The sequence below is a fragment of the Fimicolochytrium jonesii genome, assembly GCF_025526975.1.
Source record: "Fimicolochytrium jonesii strain JEL569 chromosome Unknown EV422scaffold_5, whole genome shotgun sequence".
Classification (NCBI taxonomy): domain Eukaryota; kingdom Fungi; phylum Chytridiomycota; class Chytridiomycetes; order Spizellomycetales; family Powellomycetaceae; genus Fimicolochytrium; species Fimicolochytrium jonesii.
In genome coordinates, this window is record NW_026515672.1 from 1,189,718 (window position 1) to 1,215,340 (window position 25,623).

The following is a 25,623-nucleotide window of genomic DNA, read 5'->3' on the forward strand; positions in this document are numbered from 1 at the left end:
AATATGCTTCGTTCTACAGCTGCTGGTAATCCTCAGTTGGACAGACTCGTCTTCCGACCGACCGAACCACCTGCCAAGCACCCTACTCCGTGCAGCTCCCTAGAGGTTGGACTAAGTTACTCCAGAGGGTGAAATTCGACCAATCGAGGCCTGATCGAGGCGTGGGAACCTTTGGCACGCGCGGATTGTGAAGAGTCGAACTCCTGAAGCTCAATTCCGAAATCTTCTGGCAACCTCCTGGCGACCTCAAATGTACTCGCAGCTATGACGACCACAGCAAACATAGCGTTCGCGAACCTCGCCTCGACGTTCGTTAATTTGCCACAAGAGTGGGCAAATGCGTTGTGGGACCAGCTACAGGTAACGTCGCGATGACCAGTGTGTTTCCGGTGATCTTGCAAACCTTGCCTGTATCCCTCGCTTAACATGCTTCATTCTCCAGAACCTACGGTCCGGAAGCGTCATACTATCGCTGAAATGGAAAGACAAGTCGGCGCGACAAGGATTGAACCGCGAAGTGTTTGTGGCATGGGCGGGCGGGGCGGCTGCTGCGAAGAGGACAAGTTACCCTGGACAAGCTCCGCAGGGGAAGGAGAATAGGCTGGAAATTGATGCACTGTATGGGAAGTTGTTGGGGTTGACGGAGGGCCTGCCGGTTAGTTGATTGCGTGGATTGTGAATGTGCGATAGAGCACGAGGGGCTGAGCCGGACGCGCGCGGAGTGAGTTTGGTACGGTCTGGGAGACCGAGCGTAGCGAGGTCGACTAGAGCGAACGCCGACTGCGGGGAGGAAGCGCAGGGATGCTCGAGGCTAGAAAGTCATGAGGCGACGACAGCGAAGCGCGAGCGGAGCGAGCCACATTGCGCCAAATGCGCAATACTCTAAGAAATGCGAGCCTCAGCGAGCGTCAGATCTTTTGCGAGCGAAGCGAGCACCACATTGCGCTGAAGGCGCAGTACTCTCCTTAATAACGCTACTGTTTGTTGATGGGTGGTTGATGGTGGACGTGCGATGGCTGATGGTTGACGGTCGATTATTGATGATAAATGAAGGTTGATTATTGATGATGGTTGGTCGTTTCAGGTCGAAGTGGAGTTTTGCAAGAACATACCGAACGGGACGTCCGTCAATGTGGAGCCACTTTCTGTGGATGATTGGGAGATTTTGGTATGAGGAGAGGGTTGGGAGACTTCAAGACAGCGTACTTGGCTAAATAACTGACCCTGCTCTGGCTGAGAACAGGAGTTACATGCGGGATACCTAGAGGAGCAGTTCCTCAATCAAGTCCGCGTAGTATGGGATGGGCAAATCATTCCAGTATGGGTGCAAGGAGGGACGGTCATCCGATTACGGATTGGTGAGTGGTGCAGTCGCTATATAAGTGGACAAAAAGGTGGAAGTCTTATAGATCGCCCGACGCCATCGTAGTGGACACGGAACCAACAGCAACCTGCGTGAAGCTCGACACCGACGCCGAAGTCATCGTCGCACCCAAACAGCGGCGGAAAGTGAGCTTCAAAGAACCAGAGCCAGAGACAATGACCCCTGTGAAGCACGCCAAGAAAGTCCCAGGACTTCCGTTGCGTTTACTCCCCACGGACGCGCTAGCGCCAGGCGATGCGATACACACACCCGCCGCACCAACCATCTACATCGGACCAGAAACAGCCCCTTGGGCCTCACAAGATGGAAGTGTATTGAAACTCTCCCCCTTTCGGTTCAAAGGATCTCCAAAGGACAAATCAGCGAACCAAACGCCAGGGGATGACGAAACACCCGACAACAATACAACAACAGCCACAGCATCCAAAACCCTCTACGTCCGTTGCCACATCCGCATGAACATCCCGAAAGGCCATTTCTGGGCCACGAAAGCAGTCCGTGATGCCCTCGATCTGCACCCCTTCGCCCGCGTCAAAGCGTTTCCCCCATCTTCCCCCCCGCTCAAGAAGTTCCAGATCATCCTTCGTCCTATCGACTATGGCGCCGCGGCGTTGAAGTTGAGGGATGAGACGGCCAAAGAGGAGACGGTGGAGGCGTTTAGGCGGGAGCTGAAGCGGGTCGTGGGCGATGCGGGGTCGGTTGTGTTGACGCATGGGACTGTACAGCATCTTAATATACCTGGGAAAGCAAACGGCAACACAACGGTCCTGGTCACATTGATCCCGACGGAAGCGTCAACAACACCCGATGACCAAGTAACGCCTCTCGACAACTATATCGAAATCGATCACACAAACCAGCATCAGATTCCCGTGAAAGTCCATACCACACTGTCAATGAAGAAAGCCGCGGAAAAGAGCGCACCTTCGGAACCAGCACCTCGACTGGCGGGAATAGACGAACTTCTCCACTCGTTAAAGTACCAGGTTAAACATCGCTTGATACAGCGCGGGCTTCGCGGGGCTGTGGCTTCTCCCGGTATGGACTATTATGACCCCGAGTGTATTGTTTGCGGCCATCCCCTTTGGAGATGTCAGTTGCTTATGAAAAGATGATTTGTAGCACCCGGCAACATCCTATTACACGGATCCCCAGGCGTTGGGAAGACCAGCATCGTCAAAGCAGTTGTCCATGCTCTTGGTATTGATCCGAGCGTACTAGCCTGTAGGTTCCCCATCCATTCGTTATCCATTCGTTATCACCATCTGTTCTAGTCACCCGTGAACTGACAATATACGACCCATCTTTCTCCAGTCTCAACGTACATAAACTGCCAAGACCTAGTCCCCGAACGCATCCCCAAAGTAAAAGACACCCTCCAAGAAGCCATCTATAAGGCCGCGTTCCATTCACCCGCAGTCGTCGTGCTGGATAACCTTGACCGGCTGATTCCTGTTGAACAAGAGGTTCGCTACATCCCCTCTCCCGTCTCTTCCCCTTCCCTTCCCCTCCTAACATTCATCTATCTGTTCTCTTTGATTGGTAGGGCACAGACGCATCCCGCACAACCCAACTCTCGTCCCTCTTCCTCGACCTCGCCCTTACCGCCACCTCTCGCCTCGGCATCGTGCTTCTCTGCACATCCCTCCAACAATCCTCGCTTCACGCGTCGGTGATGACGCAGCATGTGTTTGGGTATACCGTGCATGTGAGGGCGCCGAGCAAGGCGCAGAGGATGCAGGTGCGTTGTGTCTGTCTGTCGGAATGTCTGGCACGATCGATGATGTTTTTATATTGGCAATGGTTTTCAGATATTGGAATCGACGTTATCAAACAACCCAGCTATCCAACGCCCCACCGCTGGCCTCGACCTTTCCTCCATCGCCGGCACGACCGAGGGCTACAGCCCCGCCGATTTATGTACGCTGACCAAACGGGCGTTGCATGAGGCTACTGTGCGGGTTTTGCATGAGTCTGTACGTGATGGGGTGGAGAATTCAAGTGATGGGAAGGGGTATGGGGGAAATGGGGGCGTGGAGGTTGGCAAGGAGGATTATGAGAAAGCGCAGAGGGGTTATGTCCCCGCCGGGTTGAAGGGGGTGAAGTTGGAGAAGGATACGGGGGTTGAGTGGGGTGATATTGGAGGTTTGTCTTTGAATCATTCCTTCGGTCGTGTGGGTGGAAAATGTCACATTGTATTCATCACTACGTTGCTCGATGCTAGGACTACATGCGACGAAACGCACGATTTTGGAAACCCTCGAATGGCCCACAAAATACGCCTCAATCTTTGCTAACTGTTCGCTGAGGCTGCGGTCCGGGTACGTCCTCCACCCCATTCCCCATCCCTTCCCTTCCCCATATTTACAAACCAACATGCCCCATCACCCCCAGCCTCCTCCTCTACGGCTTCCCCGGCTGCGGCAAAACCCTCCTCGCCTCCGCGGTCGCCAAAGAATGCGGATTAAACTTCATCAGCGTCAAAGGACCTGAATTGCTGAATAAGTATATTGGGGCTAGTGAGCAGAGTGTGAGTTTGTTTTGGGAGTTTTTAGGGGAGGGTGGGCGGGAGGGCAGGGATTGATGTGAGTTTTGGGGGCGCAGGTGAGAGATGTGTTCGAACGAGCGGCGGCAGCAAAACCGTGTGTGTTGTTTTTGGACGAGTTTGACGCGATTGCGCCGAGAAGGTACGGTAAAAACACGTTCACCAAAAAAATGACTTCGTGCCAGGCTTATGGATTTTTCTGAACGTTCATCGGAATTTTAGGGGAAATGATAACACAGGCGTAACCGACCGCGTAGTGAACCAAATGCTGACGCAGATGGACGGCGCGGAGGGGTTGGATGGGGTTTATGTTCTCGCCGCGACCAGGTGCGTATCCCACGTAACACGAAAACTGTTCCTTGCCGGGATTTTGTGGGTTGATACCTTGTTTTTCGCGAAATAGTCGACCGGATATAATCGACCCAGCCCTCCTCCGCCCCGGCCGGCTTGATAAGAGCCTGTTGTGTCCGATGCCCAACTACGCGGATCGTCTTGAGATCCTGCAGACAGTCTCTCGCAAACTGACTCTCGCCCCCACAGTCGACCTCCCCAGCCTCGCACGGAGAACGGAGGGTTTCAGCGGCGCAGACCTGCAGGCGCTTGTGTATAATGCGCAGCTGGAGGGTGTTCATGGGGTTATTGATCATGTCGGGGGTGATGTTAAAGGGGAGGATGAGACGGGGACAAAAGAAGGGGAGAAGGAGGGGAGGGATGGGGAGGGGCAGAGGGAGTTTGTCGTTGCGGAACGTGGGAGGGTTGTGGTTTTGGAGAGGGGGGAAAAGGGTGCAATTGTTGCTAAGGTATGTTGAGGGAAAATGGGTAGATTTGACATGCGTGCGCCGCGGATGATGTTTTCATTGACCGGGCCTTTCTTTTGCAGATCGAAGCGATGGAGAAGAGTGCCAAGACATCATCGGAGAACAACGGCCGATCAGATACCGACAAAAGCACTCCGACACATCAGGTACCCCCCTCCTTCCTCCCTTTTTCCCTACATCCCCGCATCCCCTCTGACCACTTCACCCAACCTCAGATAATCCAAATAACCCCCGACCACCTCGAAACAGCCCTCTCCACCACCCGCCCCTCCATCAGCCAAAAAGAAGTGTCACGACTCTCCGGGATCTACGAGGAGTTTCTGGGGGGTAGGGTGCCTGGTGGGGCTGTTGGTGTGCGGGCTACTTTGATGTAGATTTGATAGAATGTAGATGTATGGGTAGTATGAGGGTAGAGAACGATGAATCGGGATACTGTTACGGCTTATGGGTAGCAATAGGTGCCTCAAGACGGAGGGTACCATTTTCTATATGAGATTGCATAGGTTCCAAACGACAAGAACCGCACGTGATTGAACAAAAAACGAAGGAAAATCCAGTCCAAAGAACATCCCACCCATGTCGCTGCTTTCAAATACATAGGGTTGTGTTGTCGCATCAGCGGTGGTCCGGAGTCGTCCGTTCCAACCATTTCTTTCCGATTTTCCTTTTCCAGGACAGGGTCGGCAGGTCGTTATGCGGGTAGGTGGGCTGCTCAAGGACCCGTCTACTACACTGCCTCCACATTCCGTCCAATGCCTACTTTTTTCCGTCCACGCGTGGGTCACAGACGTCTGACTCAGCCAGGTAATCGCCCCCCCTGCTGCGATGAGACGGTCACCAGGGCGGGTGTTGCCCGGCCCACTCATCGAGCATCCTCTGTGGCTCCTGTCGTAGGCGTGGCCGCAATGGGCGAGACGAGATTAGCTACCATTTGAGGGCTGGAGGGAATGTCGTCGTGACGGGATTTGCGCGGTCGGAGGTAGGAACTGCGTTTGCAGGTGTGAACGGTGGCGAAGGTGTTTGAACCCGGGTGTGCGCTGGTGTCGGTGTCTTTCGTCGATGACGTTCGCCTTCCTTTTCGACTACGGGGAGGACAATGCCTCCCAATGTCCACACAGATTGATCCCCCTCTCCATCCATTCCTCAACTCAAAGCTTAACAGCCGCATTCCTCAACTCGAGATACATCTGCACATGCTGCGGCTGCAACGTGCGTATGAACTGGTACACGTCGCTGTTGTGGTACCGGAGGGATGTTTTAGGGTCCGTGTAGGGTGCCTGAAGCGATTATAATATTTTGAGGGGGATGTAGATGGTGGGATGAGGGAGGTATGGGGGATGTGACGTACCTCGAGCCCGGTGATATCGCAGTACTTCTTTTGGGGCATGAGGGAGGGTGGGGCTTGGATGCTCCAGTCTACGATCAAAACCGAAGCCCCTGAATCAGGCCCCACCTTCTTTCAGCCAACGTTCTTCTCACAAAATCTCCACTCACAAGTAGGAAAATCGACCCCAACATCCATCATCCTCTCCAAAGCGGCCATCTGCTTCAACTTCTTGATTGCCTTCGGGGGCACATAACTCGCGCTTTTGAATGGCTTCGCGACGCTGCTGATTTCCAGGCGTTGGACGACCTCTGCGGTGCTGATGGCCTGTTGTACTTGCGGATTATGGCGGGTGGAGGGTGGGTCGGAGGAGCGGCGCGAGTGGGGAGGGGAGGAGGTGGGGGTTGCCGTGTCGTCGAGCTGTGAAGGGTGAGGTGGGGGTGAGTGTGAGATTGGGGTCAGGAATGAGAGGAGAGGATCCTTGCTCATACCTTTGCGCGCTTGGCGGCTGGACCACCGCTGGATCGGGAGGTTTTGTTAGATTTCGCCCTGTGGATGACTGACTGGTGAGATGGGGGTTCGCTGGGACATTCAACCAAACGCGCCGGCATGGAAATGCTGGCACGACGACGGGCGCTCACGAGCCAACCTACATGTTTCAGCGTTGAAGGAAGACTCTGAACAGGTCTCACGAGTTGGTAGGGGTCAAGCGGGCGTGCTCTGTGGGGGTTCAAGCGAGTCCATCGTCGGTCCGTCGGAGGAGTCTCCTCTAGTCTCCTTCACGCGTTGCTGGCCATCGGAGAGCACGTGACCGCCCCGTTGTTGTCCGTATAAAAAGGGCGCCCCCGTTTTCTTCTCCTCGCCATCTCAAAGCGTTTGTTGAGAGGTTCCCCTGTTCAAGTTCTTGGTCGATAGTAGGAAGGAGCTTCACGGTCCGTACGTACCATCCGTTGCCTCGGTAAGTTCAGCGTCGCCCACCATAGCACACTCACAGACAATAGCTGGGGGAAACGGCGTGGAAAGCGGAAAGGAGGGACACTCCATTCCATGCGGCGCGAGATGACTGCTTTGCCGCCCCAGGCGGAAACCATAGTGTCGATAGAATAAGCGTTATTTCTGACTTGTCTGATGCCCAAAAACACACCACCACGGAGGACGGACTACACTCTGTTACCACTCTTTTGCTCCTTTGCAAACGCTTGCGCTGGATACCTAGGCCCAAATCTATCGAGATGTGGTACTCATGTTCTTTCCTCTCCTCCGTTATTGCGCACAACAGGCTATCGCTCGTCACTACCGCCAAGGCATTCGCTGCACTATCGGAGTGCATCACAACAGGTAAGCTTCTGAACATAGCATAGCCCCACACCCCAATCTCCTGCCCTCACCCGGCGCCGTCAACGATGAGACACTTCATGCACCACGCTTAGGGGCCGTAGGCTCTGAGGCTGAGAAAACTGAAAACACCATAGAAACTTTCTGAGATATGCCCCCAAAACATGTGGGGACGGCGCCATGAACTGTGTGCGGGATGTCTCGCCCTTGGTTTATGTGTTTCTCGTTCAGTTGTTGACCCTTTTCCCTTCCATTCTGTTTGTTTTGAAGGTTGTAGGTGAGTCGAAACGATAGTACCCCGGTAGATCAGTGTATCAGTGGATCGGTGAGCGGTATGGGTAGATAGATAGTTTCCGCCCGTGGTGGCCAGATAACTGGATGTGTACTTGTTCCTATCGCTTCGAAGACCTTCAATATCAATGCATTGCTTTCACGGTTCACGACGGGTCTCTGATCTGTATATGTATGTGCGGGAGTGGACGTCGGGAGTGCATATGTACTTGGGGTCCCGGCGACGACCTTGGTTTCCCGGAAAGGGAGACGGGCTCGAGATGCAAGTTTGCGTCTCCCCGGTTCAAACTTGTTCCTTTTGAAGTCCGGCTTTTGGAAACTCGGACACAGCCAAGAAACCGTGGCCCCCTTGTCGACTCTTCTTCGTCCGTTTCCCACAAACCCCACCAGGGCCCAGCAACATAAAAGCGTCAGGAAGAGGAGCGCCTGCCGAGAATCTATAGGCGTCTCCATATTTGCGCTTGAAAGAACCAGGGGCTGACGCGATCCTCGCATTTGATCTCGACCTTCCACTCCCTCCCTAGTGGCTAGCATGCAGGAACCCTCTCGCTCAAGTCGGATCAGCAACAAGAGGAAGGAGGCTTCCATGGAGTCGATGAAGGAGCTTGCCGTTCTTTCGGTGCATATCAAAAAACGTCGCTTCTATAGAGACTACGCTGAGCGATGAGAGCTGTTGCTGGTAATGTCGTAGGATTGGGATCAGCGGCAACTTTTATTAGGAGAAAGCTTCCTGTCCAAGAATCCTAGAGACGGTATAGGAAAATAACCGGGATAGTTTAGCAAGCGGCGGAGGAAAAGAGGAACATCAACCAGGCGCACGCCGCTAGCGCGGTTGCTATGCCGGAGGGAGTAAGCCCAAGACCCTAGCGTCTAGCGGTGCGACTTTCTATGGTCATGTTATGCGGGGAATCCGCCATTTCGAATTTGGGATGTGGCCTTGCGGACTGGGCTGTGGAGATACAAGCGGGCTGGCGGAAGCCATCATCGCAGACGAGGCGGGGCGCAGCACTCGACGAGAAGTTGAAGGGTTCATTATAACCAGAGAGCCGGGGAGCAGGAAGCGGAAAGAAGGAAGACCCTCAGAAGGAGTGTTGGCAAGGGACCTAGGAAAGAACGACTCCACGTTACGCTGGTATACGCCTTTTTATTGTACGGCAGGCCGAACCCGATAACGGCAAGACTCTGATTCTTCAAGGCGGCACTCGAAATCATTATGAGTAATGTAAAGCACTTTGTGGGCGGATATCTGTGGAAGGACGATCCGCATGACGCTGTTGGAAGTGGCGGTGGTCTGAAGGGTACGTCGGTACGTGGGCCCCAGGCGACAACACACCTGTTAGCGGCGAAAATAGCGGCGAGCAGAGGGAGCGATGGGGCCCCTCGTCCCATCCTCGTCACAGCACTTTCTACGGTACCTTGGCCATCGACTTCTCAAAAGGGACGTATCCGAAACGAGACACAACGCTCCGCCTGGGTCAAACTGGATGTTTGTTGCAGTTGGCAATCACAGATGTTAGGGGCAGCGACGCCGCTTACAACGACGCTGCCGACATCGATTCCACCAACAAAGACTCATTAACGCAGCTGGCCTCGGACGTAGGCGCATTGTCAAACACTGTCCGGTGTGTTGCTCAGTTACATTGGCCGCTGTGAAGGGGACCATCAGCATCACGCTTATTGAGTGGAGACATGGGCCTTTGCTTGCTGCCATCTGCCACCTATTTTCAGACAGGGTGGAGGAAGGGAGTCTTTTGGGATGCCGTATACAGTACTGTTTCGCTGCCTTCTTTGTCCAAATTACAGCCGGTCTTGCCATCCTATAAATGCGCGGGTTGGGTGAATGCCACTGTCCTGCTGTTCCTGCGTGTTGGACTTCGACGTTGCTGGCGCGTAGATTGAATGCGTTGGCGATGCTTACCTCACGCGTCGCGGTTGAAACATTTCGGACAGCCATTTCGGACATTCAAATATGCCCATTTTCCTTCCAAGTCGTTGATTCTAGAATTCCGGATGAATGTGAGCTCTGTGAGCCAGATCATCAGAATGATGCAATATCAGAGCCGTTGAAGAGCATGCATGCCACATCATAGCAGCTACGTTCTCTTCATTGGATGAACGACCCATTGGCATGGCAGAAAGTCGCTAGGGAGTGGCTAAGAAATTCATGAATTTGAGGCAATCGGTGTGAACATCAAAGTCATGGCTGAATTTTCAATGCACGGCAATGGGAGCAGCGGTAGCTTCCTGAGTTTTCAAGGAAAGTACTCGATGCTTCAGGTAAAGTATTCGATGCGGAGGAACATACTCCGGCCACTTTTCCCACAGTCCTGTTCATTCAACAACTCCCAGGCAACCGTACGGGACAAAGGGAGGAGATTCGGACTGGGACTGGCTGAACACGATAACATCGACTTGTGAAGTCTGAAGTCTGAAGTTTGAAGGAGAGTGTCACGCTGAAGAAGAGGCGCTGAATGTGACGTTCTTGGTGCTGTTCAACTTTAACGCCAGCTTAGGTAATAAACCCTAACCCTAACCATAACGCGTTCGCCCGCGGGACCTTGGGCAGACGAAGAGCCGCCGACGTTATAGGCGATAGCCTTTGTCATGTTGACGTGGGAATTGTGAATTGTGAGAAGAGCGAGCTGCCGACAAGCAGAAGGCCCCGCAAAGGCATGGAAAACACAGGATATAATTTCGTGCCCTCCAACAATCTCCAAGAGGGCCAAGAGGTAGATAGAGCAACCAAAGGAGGAAGCTCTTCCTCAGGTTCTTCAACGCTTCTATTCCGGAATCGCACCCGCCGGTAACACGAGGAGGAGCAAGTTTCTCGCTCCTCACCCGCAAAAATGGATGATGTCACCCGACAAGTAAATGCCAGCCCCCCGCTACACTCCTCACGCACCTCACCATCTCATCCCCACCTCTCCCCAACAGTGGCTCGAACCCCTCTGGTGCGACTTCCGTCTCCAAACCTGGTCCTGCACCGACTCCACTCTCTGGACAACTGTATTCATAATCCACTCAATATGGGCCTTCCTCCTCTTCCTCATGGGCCTATGGATCGTCGTGAAGAAGATCGGGCAGCTACGTGAAAAAGGGCTCGGTATCTTTGAGGTGTGCGATGGAGCGGTGAGACCGCGCGCGGCAGAGGCGTTGCTTGTGACGGCTGCCGCGCATATTTTGGGACGGGGGGCGCATACGACGGTGGTGCTGGCTGGGGGGTTTGGGAGTTGGGCTGTTGGTGAGATTCTTGTAAGTGTTCGGGCGGGAACTGCTATGATTGGGGGCATCAAATTGATCTGAGGTCTTTCTTGCTGATTGCCAGTTCGATATTCCGTGGGTGATTCTTTTCGACGGCGCGGTGTTTTACGTTATTGGAATGTAAGAAACGTCCCCCGTTGCGTGTTCCCTCGTAGCATTCCTGGTGGCGGGCCCGGGTACAATTTTCCAAAACAGCCAATCCCTCATCCTCCCACCCGTCACAGAATCTACGGCACACCCCGACACCGCCTCGTCGGCTCCTCAACCCAATCCGAGCGTCTCCCCTCCCCGCGCATCCTCAACCTCCTCCTCTTCCTCCTCACCCTCCTCCCCTCCACTACCCTTCCCCTCACCGCCTACCTCAGCGGCTGGGGGCGCGACACAGCCCAAGTGCACTGGGCAGTGACGTTCACCCAAATCCACTACGTCCTCTGGGGCGTCTACTGCATTGCCCTCTCCGGGCTGCTGCTGCATTTTGGGCTGAAGCTGATTGGAATTTTGAGGGAGAATAGTGGCACGATGAAGGTGTTGACGGAGCAGGTGGAGTTGTCCCATACGAATTTAGAGGGGAGTGCTGGGGAGGAGTTTCGGAGGACGTTGATTACGGTAAGTAGTGTCTGTGTTTAGAGGTGCTTTGTCCTCACAGTTCTGATCCGCCAATTGGGTCTAGCTCATCATTACCGTAGGGTGCATGATAACAATGGTCATGGGATCTAGCATAGTCCTGCTCGCCTACGCCTTCCGCCGGATCGAGATCCACAACAGCTTCCCGCTCTCTCTACTCATCGGGTTCACGTGGATGTTCATGATGCCCCTGTGCCTTACACCGATATTCATCGTCACGATCTACGGGTTGGTGCTTGAATGTTTTCACGTCTCCTTGCCGCACGTGCGGCTTACCGATCTTTCTCATTAGGATGCTTCGAACAAAGAAAGAGATAAAAGCCCACCAAGATTCGATAGAGAAGAGCGGGTCGCGATCTAATCCGGGGCAAAGGGCTGATGCCAGGAGGGCTTCGGTGAGGCCGGGGGCTGAAGCTAGGAGGGCTTCGATGAAGCCGAAGTTTGTAGATACGGCGCGCACTGATTTTGATGAGGTGCTTTGAGTGACTGCCTTTTGCAGCACAATCGTTCTAGGGATAGGTGGAGGACAGGGGCATGGCGCGATTGATCAGACGTAGTAGAAAGGATAAAGCGGGGGGGGAAACGGAAACGGTGAAGCGAACGGCGAAGACAATATGTGTTCCTACTGGGTTTCCTCGCACGCGGGAGGACGAACTCACCTCGGCGGAGTCCCTTATCCGAGCGTCCCGGTCGTTGTGAGAACTTCAGTACTGCCTCAGAATACTGATCAGAATAGCTGCGGTCAGAATAGACGCGCGAGGAGGGCAGGAGGGCTGCGCGTGGGAACTCGTCCCAACCCTTGCACGTTTTGGACTATTGATAAAACACCCGGCTCATCTTGCCTACGGGTCGTTCGACTAGACGCACATAGGATAATACTACTGTACTTTCCGCTAGGGGTTTCTCGAGGCGACAGACAGGAGGCCGGGACACGCCGTCCCTTTTCTACGGAGAGAGATCATGTTGTCCGGCGTAAGGATGAGCGCACCTGAGGAGCCGCAGCAGAAGGTTGCTCCCTCCAAGCCAGCCCAACTACCAAGCACCCTTTCTCATGCCGTTGGCGATGCTCGGATACGGCCCACTGGCGCTCAAGACAGTGAACGGGATTGGAAGGAGGCCTCGCAGGCAAGTCTTCAACGTGACTGCGCACAGTGGAGGGATATTGAACTAACATCCTTTGGCGTCTCGCTAAACAGGAATGTCACAATGCATGGCTCGACTTTATCTTGGAGAATGGTGTTGCTGTTCAAAGGTCGTTTGGCAGCAGTTTGCCTTGTCTTCCTCGTACGTCATTACACGCGTTAACGGCCGATGATCTACGACAATGGCGAGAACAGCTCAGACACGGAGACCCTGACTTCAGCAACGCTGAACCGTCTCCAAGATATCATGAGTGGCTACCGGGAGCATATTCAGAAGGCTTCGCGGATTAACAAGTGAGTTGACGTCAGTTGTGTCGCGTCCTATGGACTTTCTACTCACGCAGATCTAAGACATCGCATTATGCGGAATGCAGTGACTGTGTTCGCCTCGCAGGTCGCTGGGATTCTGTCAAACGGGGATGTGTTTGAACCCGCTGTTTTGGATACGAATGTAAAGCGGGCGGAAGCTACCATGTAACGTCAACGCAGCACTGTGGTTCTTGCTTTTGGAGTGGAACTCATGGGTCTGGCAACAGTGATGATTGGATACAACGAAGTTTGGGCATCAAGATTGCGGACAGTACACATGTTCGAGCGTGCGCTCCGCAGGGAAGCTACGAGACTGTGAAGTCGGGTATGGGGTGCTTGATATCACGAATGTTGCGGTCTTCCCCCAACCCCCTACTGAACCTACGCGGCAGCCCTGAACACTGCTCTGAATGCCGCACAAACAAACACCACCTTACCGGACCCGGTCATTTACATTACGGACGATGTGCAAGCCAAAGCCCTCGAGTACGCATTAACTACCAGCATGGTGAAGCTGCGCAAGAACGCCAACGCGTCCGTGCGAAGAGGTACACTCATTGTTCTCCGTTCCCACTTCCGCATCACATGACTATAACGGGCACGCTCAATCCTGTTCTTCCGATAGTTCCTACTCTACCCGACGGCGACAGCATGGACTTGAAAGCGCTGGAAAACCTCATCGTGGAAGACATCGCCAACAGACGACGCCCGTTTTTTGTCGTCGCTAGACTTTTCAGCTACGTGACTGAGGAGGTGTCTGATCTGGATGCGTTGAGGAGGTTGTGTGATTCCGAGGGTTTATGGCTTCATGTCGAAGGGTGGGTTTACTTATCATTCCGCGTGGAGCAAGCCTCAAACAGCGGCTGATAATCACATGTTTCAGAAATTTCGGACCACCGATATCCAACCGCGCATGCAATTACTACCCCAGCGAAGCAGTCGAATCCACCGCAAACTCGTATGCGATCCACTTCGCGCAGTTCTTTGGACACCTGCCTGTTCCCTCCATCGTACGTAGCGATTCTCTCCATCCATTACTTCTTCTCGAACTGACCGTTCCTTTCTAGGTCCTATCACACAGATCGCACTCAGATCACCGTCGAGAGATCCACGAAGACTTGCGTCCACCGTCTTCCAAAGTGGTAGCATTGCATGCGGATCCCGCGTCGGGGAGACTGGAGCCGACGGAGCATCTGTATCCGGCGCTACAGCTTGCCAATAATCATGAGGATGCCCATAAATTGCAGTGCACGCTGGCGCTGTTTGTGGCTACGCAGGTGCTTTCCTTGGAGTATTTTATGGCTGAGTTCAATTTGCGGTGGCATGCTGTACGTGATGAAAATCCTATCAGCTTTGTCAAATCTCGCCTATGGTGAACTTTCAACACGCTAATGCACATCGAACATAGCTTGAGACGTTCACAGAGCAAGTACACCGATCGCCTTCCCTCAAGCTCCTCTCGGACACATGCCACAGCTCGTTGTTGATCCGGTTCGACTCTGGGGACGCGGGCTCGCCGACCGTGGATACTTCAGCGGTCTCGTTAAACCGCGGAACCAAACATGTGCGTAGACATCTTAGCGATCATAAAGGCATGCGAAAATGGCTCACCTGGTTGTATCCGACTCCAGATATACCTTGAGATGCTACGTGCGTTACCCCGCCATCCCGCCTTTGATCTCCTCGGCATCTCGTCCACGTTATATATTAGATGGTCCCTCTTTCCCCACGATCCCCGTACGTGCAATTGCATTACCCACATCCCTTCAACCTCTCACTCACACACTTCCCGCAGTCACCACAGCCGAGGACCCCACCCCAGCCGCCCACCTCTCCCTAATCCTCTCGGAAGCGGAAAACATCCACACCGCCATCTCACTGCAAGACGCCTTCCGACAAGCGGTCAACACGCGGAAAGAACTGGAATTTATAGAGGATAGCGCGAATACGCCCTCGGGTGCGAATGAGGAGACGGGGGAGGTGGCCCAGGTGGAGGATGATTGGATTGGGTTGGGGGCTGTTAGGTGAGTGGGGGCTATCAGTAGAAACAGGCGATGCCAAAACCTCGCGTGGGTGCTGAGCAAGAAATTCTCTTTTCTTAGGTACACACCCCTCTACATCGACACCAACGCCGACTCGATCGCGACGGAAGTCGTCGACAATCTTGATGGGCTTAACTCTGAATTGACCGAGAAACTGCAACTCGCCCACGCCGACGAGACGAATAGAGGGCTGTTTACGAGATCGTTTGCGTTGTCCGAGTACCTCCCCTCGGCGCTGCGGAGCGGGAGCGGGGCGTGTGTGCGGGTTGGGTTGGTAGGTTTTTCTGTTAAGGGGGACGAGTGCGGATTTTGCATCGGGGTTTCTTTCAATTGACAGGCTTTTGGTAGACGCGTGAACCGCATACGACGGTTGGGATTCAGAGGATTGTGGATGCGATCGTGAGGGAGGGGATGTTGTTGGAGCGTGATTCTGCGGTAAGTAAGGGCTACCGTTTCAGATGCGTGTAAGTAGAGGTATGTACGTGCGCACGTGGCTCATGCTTTCGTTTAGTTTGTCGCACGCATTGCGGACGTGATCAAGAAGGGCATCGAGGAAGCGGAACGACAGCTGCAGAACGAGTCGGAAGAGGAGGTAAGAGCCACATCTCCCTTTCTCATCACCTCCAAAGGATAGCCCCTCGCTCACCTTGAACCCGCGGGATTTTAGCAACCAAGCCTCCTCCGCATGCTCCCGCTAGTCGGCTCGGTCCTCTCCTGGTGGCGCCCCGAAACGCCCAAAAACCGCGTCCCGGTAGCCCGCACATTCTCCATCGCCACGGGGTTCACCACCATCCCGCTCGTGGACGCGCCCGCGTCTTCGCGGCCGAGTATCTCGTTGAGCAGGATGTCATCGCTATTTGGGAATGGTGGGTTTGGAGGGGCGGGGATGTTGTCGCCTGCGATATCGAGTTTGTCGACGACGAGTGGGGATGAGGGGATGGAGGAGTTGGGAAAGTCGTTTGAGGGGTTGCAGAGGGACGATGGCGGCGGGGATGGTCGGTTAGGGAGGGTAGATGAGACCGTTGCTGCTGTTGCTGCGGATGTTGTTGCGTCGCCGATCGGTGGAGGACCTACTCCCGTGGTGAACGTTGACCCCAAACCGGAGGTGGAGTTCGAGGCTAGCACTCCGGTCAAAGATGCGGAAAGGAAACACGTCCCGGTGGACGCAGTGGGTGAACATCAAGCCAGTGAATCCAATGGCCAGGACGCAATCATCACAGAACGACCACTCCCAGACCCGCAAGCGGATCTGACACCCAATGAAAACAACAGAGCAGCAACGCCTCCACCGCACACCTCCACTCCAACGGTCAACACGCCGCCATTCTCATCGGCCGCCCCTTCAATCCAACCACACTCATCCGAAACAACCGCCCCACCACCCGACCGCGCTCAAACCCAATTCGCAAACCTAATCAAGAAAACCCGGTTCGGCGAGGCCAGCACCAACCCCATCACCACCCATACCCATACCCACTCCAACACCCAAACCAAATCACCCGCCCACTCAACCCGATCCTCCCAACCCTCCTCGGGCCGCGCGACGCCTGTTGAGGGTGCGGGGAGGGACACGGATGTGGGGAATGGGACCGTTACGGTGGAGCAGGTGACGGATGAGATGCTGGAGGAGGGCGTGCGGGGGTTGTTGGAGGAGTATGGTAAGTTTTCCGGAATCTCTGACACCCCTTCCCCGTTTATCTGTCTCTGTCCAAACCCCCCCCCCCCCCCCCCCCCCCTCACTCATATATTCTTCCTGCAATTGGTAGAAGGCAAACTAGACCAACTCAACAACCGCAAAGTCCGCATGCACCTCCAGGACCGCTTCGGCGGCGTTGATTTGAAACCCCGGATTTCGGCCATTAGGGAGATGGTGGATCGGTGTTTGGAGGAGCGCGGGTAGCGCATCGTCGCCTCCGAGCATATACCCACACGCTCGTACGGACCTCATGGGACGCTGGAACCCGTATTTTGGGATTCATTAATGTGAACTGCAGAACGGACTTTGAAATGTACGCCACCCGCCCTTCTCCGTTCCTCTTGTGTACTATTTATTCTATGTAAATGTGATTGGCGGATTCTTGTGATTGTGCAGTCCGGCCTAGGCCGTGTGAATTTGAAGCTATTAAACACTAGATTCCCGTCAAGGCACCAGTAAACACTAGATTCCCGTCAAGGCACCAGTTTCCATTTTCAAAAAATTTACAAACAAACGGGTTTTACAGGTAGAAAGGCCGGTTTACAGATACAAAGCAAAAGCAAACACAAGGAGAGGTGGAATATTTGCAAAGCGGGGTGTAAAAAGACGGCCGAGAACACCAACCCAAACAAGAAGGAAAGGAGGACAGTAAAGGACTAATAATCACATCACACGACGGGGCGTCGACCGATGATGCACGCGTTGTTCAAGAGTACAAATCATCATCAGCGCCAACATCTTCTGCAAACGCGCTGTTACCCGCCCCACCGGCACCAGCAGCCCCAGCACCCGTCGACCCCGCGGCCTCCGGGAACTTGAACTGCCCGCCAAACCCTTGACTCTGCTGCAAGTTCTGCGCAAACATCTCGTACTTGCGGATATCGTTGTCCGAAACACTCCTCCGAGCATACTTCATCGCTTCCTCGAAGTGCGCGCGCGTGATCTCGGGGACCGGGTCGTCCTCCTCGACACCGTCCATGGGCTCCTGGCCGGCGGCGAGGGCTTCCTTGCGCGCGCGCTCGCGGCTGATCTCTTTTTCGATGGATTCGCGGATGGCGAGCTTGCAGGCGCGTTGGCAGATCTCGGTCAAGTCGGCGCCGGAGAACCCGTTGGTGGCTTTGGCCATGTGGTTAATGTCGACATCCTTGCTGACGGGGGATTTGCGGAGGGTGGCTTCGATGACGCCTAGGCGCGATTTCTCGTCGGGGAGAGGGATGTAGATCAGTTGGTCGAGACGGCCGGGACGGAGGAGGGCGGGGTCAATCTGGTCGGGCCTGTTGGTGGCACCAATAACAAAGACGTTCTTCTTGGCGTTCATGCCGTCCATTTCCGTCAGGATCTGGTTGAGCACACGGTCACCGGCACCTCCGCCGTCGCCGGAGCTGGAACCACGGGCCTTTGCGATCGAATCAAGCTCGTCAAAGAAGACGACACAGGGTGCGGCGGCACGTGCCTTGTCGAACACGTCACGGACGTTCGCTTCGGATTCACCGAACCACATGGTGAGGAGCTCAGGACCTTTGATAGAGATGAAATTTGCTTGACATTCGTTGGCGATAGCCTTGGCGAGCAATGTCTTTCCGCATCCGGGTGGTCCGTAGAACAACACACCCTTGCTGGGGTTCATGCCGAATTTGAGGAACTTCTCTGGGTGTTCGACCGGGTACTGCACAGTCTCCTGCAACTCCAGCTTGACCTTCTCCAGACCACCAATGTCGTCCCAAGTGGTGGTTGGCACTTCCACAATGGTCTCGCGGAGGGCTGATGGGTTGGAGATGCCAAGGGCATACTTTTGGGAAAGAATAAAATAAAAATGTCAGCTATAGGTAAAGCGACAAGGCGGAACATCTGCGAGGATGACACATACCCTAAAGTTGTCCATGGTAACAGCCAAACTGTCCAAAACCTCCGCATCGATCGTCTCCTCCTCCAAATCGATAAGGTCCATCTTCTCACGAATCTGCTGGATAGCAGCCTCGGAACACAGGGAAGCCATATCAGCACCGACGTAACCGTGGGTCTCGGACGCAATCTGCTCCAAATCGACATCGTCGCCGAGCTTCATGTTCTTGGTGTGGATACGCAGAATCTCAAGACGTCCGGTCGGGTCAGGGATACCAATGTCAATTTCACGGTCGAAACGTCCGAAACGACGCAGGGCGGCATCGATGCTGTTGGGTCGGTTGGTCGCGGCGATAACAACGACGTTGGAGCGGGCCTTGAGACCGTCCATCAATGTCAGCAGCTGGGAGACGACACGACGTTCAACTTCACCGTTTGTCTATGTTTTGGAAACAATGTCAATCGTTCGAATGCAAGTCAGGAAAATCACACTCGGCGAAAAGCCCTTCATCGGGATATAGGAAAACTCACCTTGTCACGCTTGGGGGCAATGGCGTCAATCTCATCAATGAAGATGATAGCCGGGCTATTCTTTTCCGCCTCTTCGAAAGCTTTCCTCAGGTTGCTCTCAGATTCACCAGCCATCTTGGACATAATCTCGGGACCGTTGATGAGGAAGAAGAAGGCACCGGTTTCGTTTGCGACCGCACGGGCAATTAGCGTCTTGCCCGTACCGGGAGGACCAAACATGAGGATACCGCGGGGTGGCTTGATACCGATGGACTTGAACAATTGTGGGTGACGCAGGGGCAGTTCGACTAATTCTCGGATCTGCGCCAACTGTCTTCGGACGCCACCAATGTCGTCGTATCCAACGTCATTCAGGTTTTGTTCCTCCTCCTCACGCTTGATCGGATCTCCTTCGCAGTGAATGACGGTGTCATGGGCGACCTGTTTGCGATTGAGATTATGATGAGATATACGCCGGGATGTGCTCTTGCAGGAAAGGAAGCCCGATACTTACGATACAATATGGGGACGGGTCGACCTCTACGACCTTGAACTCCACCTGCCTCATCGCTCCTCGAACAACAAAGAGATCACCCTGTCTAACCGGCCTGTACGCTTCCAAAAAGTAGGGTTTCAGGTAAATGTCGAACAGGTTGCCCGTGATACCCTCGATCGTGTCGTCGATGGGAAGGACGTGGATACGCTTTCCGTATTTGATTTCGGAGCAGGAGTGCACCGACACGACATCACCAAGACGAACGCGGAGGTTGTTCCTGACGACCTTGTTCAACCTGATCTTTGAGGGCTCGACATTGTCGTCGGACAGGACCATCAACACGGTGTCCTTGCGCTTCTTGCCCTTGAGAAGGACGGTGTCGCCACGAAACAAGTTGAGCTGCTCGATGGTAGCCGTGTTGAGCATGCACACCGAGTTGTCGTCATTTGTTGCATCGTCAACGATGAGCTTGTTTGGGGACGCCTTCTTTTTCAGAATGGCGAGCGCAGTGTCATCGTTGTCGGCGGCTGCTTTCCCGTCCGACGGGTTTACTTCACTGTTCGAAAAAGAAAAGGAACGGGAAATGTGAGATGCAGAACAGAGAGAAGGATGCATGTAGCGTTCGCCGAAACCATATTCGCAGAATCTCGAGAAACCAAATCTGCGTGGAAATTCCGCGAGATCACGCGACACCGACATGGCCCCGGCTGAACTCTCTCCCGGTCTTGTCCCACCCTACGAATCGCTTCCCATAATGAGCACTGCCCGAGTGGAACCGAATGGTTCTACTCTCGTCCTTCCCAAAGCGAGCGTTTTCCCACGGGGCCCACCAGAGGGACCTGACGGTGACGCGCGTGTAATGGCCTCAGCGACGTTTTGATCTCCGCCCTGATCTGCTCCTCCGACTGGAGATACTTACGGCAGCTTTCCTTTGCCGGTCATGACTGAGCTGGGAGTTTGTATATCTAGCGCTGTTACAAGCTGTGATTGGCGAGATTAAGGAATGAGAGTCGGATGCAGTTTGTGGGTTTGTGGGTGGTTGTCTGAGTTGCAGGGTGGGAAAATGGGCACAGGCGCGCTTTATGGATTGCTTGTGGGAGAGCAGGGGGGCGACTGTGCTCTGTGCGGTAGTTAGTTATCCTTTCTTTAGACAAGCTGGGTCTCGTGTGGAATGGCTTTTGCTTAGCGCGCAGCTTAGACCGCAGCAAGTTCGTTGATGGCAATGATTAGGGGATCGATTATTGAGATGACAAACCTCAATTTTAACCACGTCAACGGGGCTCCTGGGTGCGCTGCTCGCATATAGAAGGACGAGGAAAGGCCCCTCGCGCACCCATTAGAAATCGAGTGCGGACCTCACACAAAGACGGTTCTGAGGGTCGTCTCAAATGGAAGCCCCCCAATCCTGTAGGTGCGCCGCCAGTCAGATACCGGCTTCCGCACCCAATTCGGAGAAGGCGAGAATTGCCCAAGCACATCAGTGTCTGGCTCCGTACCCCCCATCACTCATCACAGCTACCGCCCACACTCCACATGCCATGGTTCAGAACCCGCTGATCCAGGACCACACAACGCAGCGTCCCCGACGTACGAGTAGGTCACCACCTCGCAAGGTCCCGCGCTTGGTCAGAGAAACAAGTGCGGTTCGCCTCTTGCTCCTAGCGACGATCCGTGCGACGGTATGCCCTCTGCACTTGGCAACGATGGCATTGCCGAGTATGAACCGCCATCACGCACCGTAGTTGACTGGAACAAGGGGACCACGACCAGAATTCCGGCCGGCAGGCGCTTCCTACAGGAATCCGATGTTGTTGGACTGGCCCCGTTGGAGGTCATGAATCTAGTCCAAGGATTCTGGCTCTGAAAAGGTCGGTGGATGATGGAGTCCTGGACCTGATGCTCTTTGCGTTGAGCCATACGGAGCTTTATGAGACATACGAAGGAATTGCTCATAGTAAGTAAAACCTTGCATTTGAAACTTCCAGTGCCGTTATCCAAACGGTTTCACTTAATCTGACCACACCTACTTACAGTAGGCTGCCAGATATCTGGTTACGACGCCCCAAGGACACATCATTCAGAGCATAGCCACCGGCTCAAGTTGCCGACCCCCATGCAAATCCTTTCAGCACGACCGCTAACCCAGGGCAGGACTGACAGCTGGCCGGTGAACTTCTGGGTTGCAAAGGGAGGCTCAACAACCCGTCGTAATCAGATATCTGGCAGCCTACTGTAGAGCCATTAAGAGAATCTGTCAAAACACCTCTAAACCAAGATTTGTTCACAACATTTACAGGGACAGGCATCCGCGCATCACAAGTAGCCATGAAGCTATGACTGCCGGATTGGTGAGCTGATTTCCAACAAGAAAACCCTGGCACTCACATGGCGGGCAGCCGGGAACGCTGGTCACGTGTTCGAAGTCAACATCTGTGCTCTGTATCCTCTCACTATGCCAACGGTGTGCTACGTTGCCCGCCATCGGGGGTATCATTCCATCACCACAACGTATCAAGGAGTGGGGCCAGACTTGGAGGTGCAATGTCTTGGCCCTAACGAACTGTTGAAGTGCAATGGTGCCAACATCTTTTCAGGCGACACAAGCATCACTCAATTGGTAGAAGATGGCTTGCCGTCTTCGATCAGCTGGCCACAGGATTGGGAACCGCTGTAACGTCCTCAAGCATGCCTGTGACGGGAGTCAGAGGACCACAGTTGAAGAGGCACAGAAGCGATACGGACTACAGCCAGCCAGCGATCACCCATTTGCCGCCCACCGGGTCGTAATTACCTATCAGCAGGAACTGGGGAAGTTGTAAAGTCTTGCGTCTGAGAAGGAGGCAAAGAAGCGCATGCTGTTCCACCCATTCAATACCCGGACTAGCCCCACCACCACGGCCTCATGCAGGTTGAGAGAGATCTGTGCATTAAAGACCACATACAGCGATATATGGTGGGCATTATACGAGGGATCCCTCAAAACCGACCGACATCATCTTTGACCGGAGAAGACTCGAGAAGAAACAAGCCAGAGCTCGGCTCGAAAACGCAATTCCGAAGAGTGAAGTTATTACGACACTGGCCTACGCGCTCCGTGTTCTAATAAGATTGCCCGACCTCACAGCAGGCCAGGCACTGGTGCAAAACCCTTCTCAAAATGCGGATGATCAGTACTGCCACCACCTAACCCCTTTGCCTTCGGTGAGTCGGCCTTACTATACCACGCTCCGCTCGGCAACTGCCTAACTAGTCTAACCCTAACCCGAGTTGCTTACCCGAGTTACTCGCCTTCACCGCCACCGGAATCCAATCATCCGCGTTTCCCTGCCTCATCATCTCCTGTTGGCAGCACCATCCCTAGCCTGCACAAGAAGCATCGCCGACTATTCTTCTTCTTGGTCTCCAGTATATTCGGATCAGAGAAGTCGTCATCATCCTTGAACAACCGTTTGCTCGCTTCACGCCCAAAAACCGCCCATTGTTCCTGTGCTGACCCTGCTCAAACCAAGCAAGTCCCCTCCCGGCGAATCACATCCTCCGCAGCTTTATACCTCCCCGGGGTCATTCAAAAACTGTTCCAAACAACGTCGAGCCGAGAGCCTTCACCTACCCTTTCACATCCCCGGGTGCTGGTCCACCATCACGTCCAAGAGGAAGGTGTAGGAATTCAGAGCCATACGCGCCGCTTTCGGACGTTGCCGGCCGACAGTGAGGATAAGTGTGCAGAAACCCTGTGTGTTTGGACGAGCCAGTGGTGTTTTCCGAGCAGGTCGATGCCGGAGTGGAAGAGGGTGTCGTGCGACCCGTGAGTTGTTGGCGGTTTGAGTAAGACGCGTTTCCACCCCGTCCCAAGGCAGTCCCAACGTCCTTCGCCCCAGCAACATCCGCGTATATAGATCGACGACTCATCCACAGCAAGATGGCCACCCCGACAACGTTAGCCAACGCGTATTGCATTGTCAAGGCCTCGAAGGACGTGACCCTCGCCGAATTCCTCGCAATATGTGAGGAAAAACTCAGCAAAGACCTCGTTTATTCAAAGTCGGTGGCCGACTGGACATCCATTCTGTGCGACGCCGTCAGGAGGAGCGGGCAGGAAGTCAAAGTAAGTACTGTGCACCAGTCTCTTAGACTTCCAGCGAAAGTTCTTGAAGCAGGGCAGCCTGCTGGGGCTCCGTGCTACCAGCAGGTGATGGGCTCCGTGCTACGCCCGGCTTTGAGATCTGTTGGTTTCGACAACTAGTCCTCCAGGACGAAAAGAACTCTTACACCGCAGCCTGCTGGGGCTCCGTGCTACCAGCAGGTGATGGGCTCCGTGCTACGTGGTGTGCGATTTTCTGTTGTTCTGAACCAACTAGCTGAAAATTCCTTAGCGCCAAATGGGGTGCTGGTTTCCGCTGTCTGATGGCACGCTATGCTCCGTGCCTCCTACCACATCCCTATATGTGTTGAGCTTCAAATGTTCTTATTATCACAGGATCTCGGACAAGCCTCTGCCTTCCTCCTGAATCAAAAGGCGTATAAGGAAGCGCTGTCCTTAATCGACATCTACTCAGATTTCCGGGACCAATCGCACAAGATGCATGCGGGGATGTTGTCCTCTAGAATCTCATCCATGGTCAGCACGCCGGGAAAACGACCGCGGTCGGAGGAAGGGGTGTCCTTCGTATCACTAGACACACCAAAGGCGGCGCCAAAGGAGAAAGCGCACCTCGTAGTCGAATCATCGGACGACGCCGAGGGCGAGTATTTGCTGGCAGAGGAAGATCGCGAGCGGCTAGAGGTTGTTCTGAAAGCAAAACCGCAGGTATTCTAAAATATCGTCCTTTGACGAGTACCCCGCTGAATCTCATCACTTCGTTTTTGCAGGAAATGAAAATAGGGGGACTGCACGTGGATGAGCTTCTTCAAAAAGTCCAAAAATGGATCCTGAGGGGGAAAGAATCATCCAGCGAAAAGGAGACTGCAGCCGTAGCGTGCGTATCAACTTCGGCGCTGTTGGCGTAAGTACCCTCCCATCTCATCCCTTCCCTCCATCAGAGCCACACTTTCTTGCGTGATCATATGACGCAATCCACCTAACATTTATAAAAAGTTCATGCCGAATCATAAGGCGGTGTGGAGGGCAGTGAGAGAAGCATTGCAGCCACGAGAGATGGATATCTCTGCAGACACGTCGCCGTTTTCCTCGTATATGAAAGAAATGCGCGATTCCAAGTATCGGAACGAAATTTGGTTCCCTGCGGCACCCACAGACGTGAACGAGATAAAGCGGGTTAAAATCTTAAGCAACATGTAAGTGGAGAAACAGGATGTTACCGAAGCCGTCAGGAACGCCAGGAACCCCCGCTGACCCCCTTGCCGTAGATCTAACATGCTTGACGTCGAAGAGAAAGCGCCGATGACTGAAGCGACCTGGATCGCATATCATATCTGGCCGCTCTTCGGAGTGTCGTTTGATTCGGAGATAACAGTAACGTTGTAAGCATGGCCTCCCCGTGCATCACTCTTACTGCCCCTATTGAAACTCCGTTCAGGGATCATTGCAGCTCCGGTCGCACGCGCAAACGACCAGATCTAGTCTATTCTTTCCAGGATCGGGGTCAAACCCGCGTTCTGCTTATCGCCGAGATCAAGACGCCTTACGCGGCTCCATCACAACGAAACAAAGAGTTGGCACGTTTGGTAAGGCGCGGCCTAGAGAGCCTGAAGCAGGACACCATCTCATTTGATCACGGGGGCCACCTCCCCAACGGTGTTCTTGGCACGCTTTGATGGTGAGCGAGCGTCAGAAGCATAATGGGTTGAAGAGGATTTGCTGCGTTCTGACTCTTCTATATTCAGGCTTAGTTTGCACGATTTTCGAGTTGACCCTTGGGAAAGGGATATTCCTCTGCCATGAGATTGGTGTTTTCTCCTTGGCTACGCAAGTGTCGGCGGATCAGGAGACAACTGTTCTACGTGCGATGTTGATGGCCGAGAAGTTGATTACGAAAGCAACCAG

The 25,623-nt window shown here is 54.0% G+C and overlaps 7 protein-coding genes across 7 annotated transcripts; 5 read left to right on the forward strand and 2 right to left on the reverse strand.

Annotated features, from left to right (window-relative positions):
- The first annotated feature begins 103 nt into the window (after positions 1–103).
- On the forward strand, positions 104–5,177 carry EV422DRAFT_369485 (P-loop containing nucleoside triphosphate hydrolase protein). The gene is made up of 16 exons (XM_053066717.1): positions 104–360; positions 443–655; positions 1,085–1,168; positions 1,244–1,358; positions 1,430–2,422; positions 2,507–2,608; positions 2,699–2,850; positions 2,931–3,125; positions 3,196–3,529; positions 3,609–3,705; positions 3,779–3,914; positions 3,989–4,071; positions 4,152–4,256; positions 4,333–4,729; positions 4,810–4,893; positions 4,963–5,177. Exons 1-16 carry the CDS (start codon positions 265–267, stop codon positions 5,119–5,121), a joined length of 3,345 nt encoding a protein of 1,114 aa, XP_052927824.1. The 5' UTR covers positions 104–264; the 3' UTR covers positions 5,122–5,177.
- A 556-nt stretch (positions 5,178–5,733) lies between these two features.
- On the reverse strand, positions 5,734–6,970 carry EV422DRAFT_369424 (YL1 nuclear protein C-terminal domain-containing protein). The gene is made up of 5 exons (XM_053066714.1): positions 6,725–6,970; positions 6,563–6,620; positions 6,242–6,491; positions 6,096–6,163; positions 5,734–6,024 (listed from the first exon to the last, which is right to left on the reverse strand). Coding segments are annotated over exons 1-5 (507 nt in total). The 5' UTR covers positions 6,727–6,970; the 3' UTR covers positions 5,734–5,895.
- Positions 6,971–10,543: 3,573 nt separating this feature from the next.
- On the forward strand, positions 10,544–12,064 carry EV422DRAFT_565694 (uncharacterized protein; the record flags this gene model as incomplete). Its single annotated transcript, XM_053072353.1, has 6 exons — positions 10,544–10,564; positions 10,632–10,949; positions 11,023–11,078; positions 11,183–11,564; positions 11,629–11,810; positions 11,875–12,064. The coding sequence occupies 6 exons, from the start codon at positions 10,544–10,546 to the stop codon at positions 12,062–12,064; spliced, it is 1,149 nt and encodes a 382-aa protein (XP_052927826.1).
- An 829-nt stretch (positions 12,065–12,893) lies between these two features.
- EV422DRAFT_565695 (uncharacterized protein) lies at positions 12,894–16,975 on the forward strand (the record flags this gene model as incomplete). Its single annotated transcript, XM_053072354.1, has 15 exons — positions 12,894–13,018; positions 13,076–13,198; positions 13,261–13,358; positions 13,426–13,581; positions 13,659–13,851; positions 13,917–14,043; positions 14,101–14,361; positions 14,442–14,597; positions 14,665–14,770; positions 14,829–15,057; positions 15,136–15,349; positions 15,424–15,510; positions 15,587–15,667; positions 15,743–16,733; positions 16,842–16,975. The coding sequence occupies 15 exons, from the start codon at positions 12,894–12,896 to the stop codon at positions 16,973–16,975; spliced, it is 3,081 nt and encodes a 1,026-aa protein (XP_052927827.1).
- Positions 16,976–17,238: 263 nt separating this feature from the next.
- Positions 17,239–20,712, reverse strand: EV422DRAFT_522329 (P-loop containing nucleoside triphosphate hydrolase protein). Its single transcript, XM_053069815.1, has 5 exons — positions 20,539–20,712; positions 19,638–20,175; positions 19,145–19,564; positions 18,639–19,052; positions 17,239–18,560 (listed from the first exon to the last, which is right to left on the reverse strand). Exons 1-5 carry the CDS (start codon positions 20,559–20,561, stop codon positions 17,478–17,480), a joined length of 2,478 nt encoding a protein of 825 aa, XP_052927828.1. The 5' UTR covers positions 20,562–20,712; the 3' UTR covers positions 17,239–17,477.
- A 2,826-nt stretch (positions 20,713–23,538) lies between these two features.
- Positions 23,539–24,626, forward strand: EV422DRAFT_565697 (uncharacterized protein; the record flags this gene model as incomplete). Its single annotated transcript, XM_053072355.1, has 3 exons — positions 23,539–23,724; positions 24,097–24,426; positions 24,489–24,626. 3 exons carry the CDS (start codon positions 23,539–23,541, stop codon positions 24,624–24,626), a joined length of 654 nt encoding a protein of 217 aa, XP_052927829.1.
- On the forward strand, positions 24,577–25,616 carry EV422DRAFT_370051 (uncharacterized protein). The gene is made up of 4 exons (XM_053066720.1): positions 24,577–24,914; positions 24,987–25,100; positions 25,157–25,396; positions 25,464–25,616. Exons 1-3 carry the CDS (start codon positions 24,718–24,720, stop codon positions 25,392–25,394), a joined length of 549 nt encoding a protein of 182 aa, XP_052927830.1. The 5' UTR covers positions 24,577–24,717; the 3' UTR covers positions 25,395–25,396; positions 25,464–25,616.
- The last annotated feature ends 7 nt before the right edge of the window (positions 25,617–25,623 follow it).

What these genes read in the sequence shown, in the direction of transcription:
- EV422DRAFT_369485 (XM_053066717.1), top strand. Translation starts at nt 265, where the DNA reads ATGACGACCACAGCAAACATAGCGTTCGCGAACCTCGCCTCGACGTTC. An exon ending in TGATCCGAGCGTACTAGCCT is followed by an intron (nt 2,609 to 2,698) that starts GTAGGTTCCCCA and finishes ATCTTTCTCCAG; the next exon opens with TCTCAACGTACATAAACTGC. An exon ending in TCGCTGAGGCTGCGGTCCGG is followed by an intron (nt 3,706 to 3,778) that starts GTACGTCCTCCA and finishes CATCACCCCCAG; the next exon opens with CCTCCTCCTCTACGGCTTCC.
- EV422DRAFT_369424 (XM_053066714.1), bottom strand. An exon ending in CAGCCGCCAAGCGCGCAAAG is followed by an intron (nt 6,492 to 6,562) that starts GTATGAGCAAGG and finishes CACCCTTCACAG; the next exon opens with CTCGACGACACGGCAACCCC. An exon ending in TGGGGTCGATTTTCCTACTT is followed by an intron (nt 6,164 to 6,241) that starts GTGAGTGGAGAT and finishes TTTTGATCGTAG; the next exon opens with ACTGGAGCATCCAAGCCCCA.
- EV422DRAFT_522329 (XM_053069815.1), bottom strand. Translation starts at nt 20,561, where the DNA reads ATGACCGGCAAAGGAAAGCTGCC. An exon ending in ACCCGTCCCCATATTGTATC is followed by an intron (nt 19,565 to 19,637) that starts GTAAGTATCGGG and finishes AATCGCAAACAG; the next exon opens with GTCGCCCATGACACCGTCAT. An exon ending in TTACCATGGACAACTTTAGG is followed by an intron (nt 18,561 to 18,638) that starts GTATGTGTCATC and finishes CTTTCCCAAAAG; the next exon opens with TATGCCCTTGGCATCTCCAA.
- EV422DRAFT_370051 (XM_053066720.1), top strand. Translation starts at nt 24,718, where the DNA reads ATGCCGAATCATAAGGCGGTGTGGAGGGCAGTGAGAGAAGCATTGCAG. An exon ending in GTTAAAATCTTAAGCAACAT is followed by an intron (nt 24,915 to 24,986) that starts GTAAGTGGAGAA and finishes CCCTTGCCGTAG; the next exon opens with ATCTAACATGCTTGACGTCG. An exon ending in TCGGAGATAACAGTAACGTT is followed by an intron (nt 25,101 to 25,156) that starts GTAAGCATGGCC and finishes AACTCCGTTCAG; the next exon opens with GGATCATTGCAGCTCCGGTC.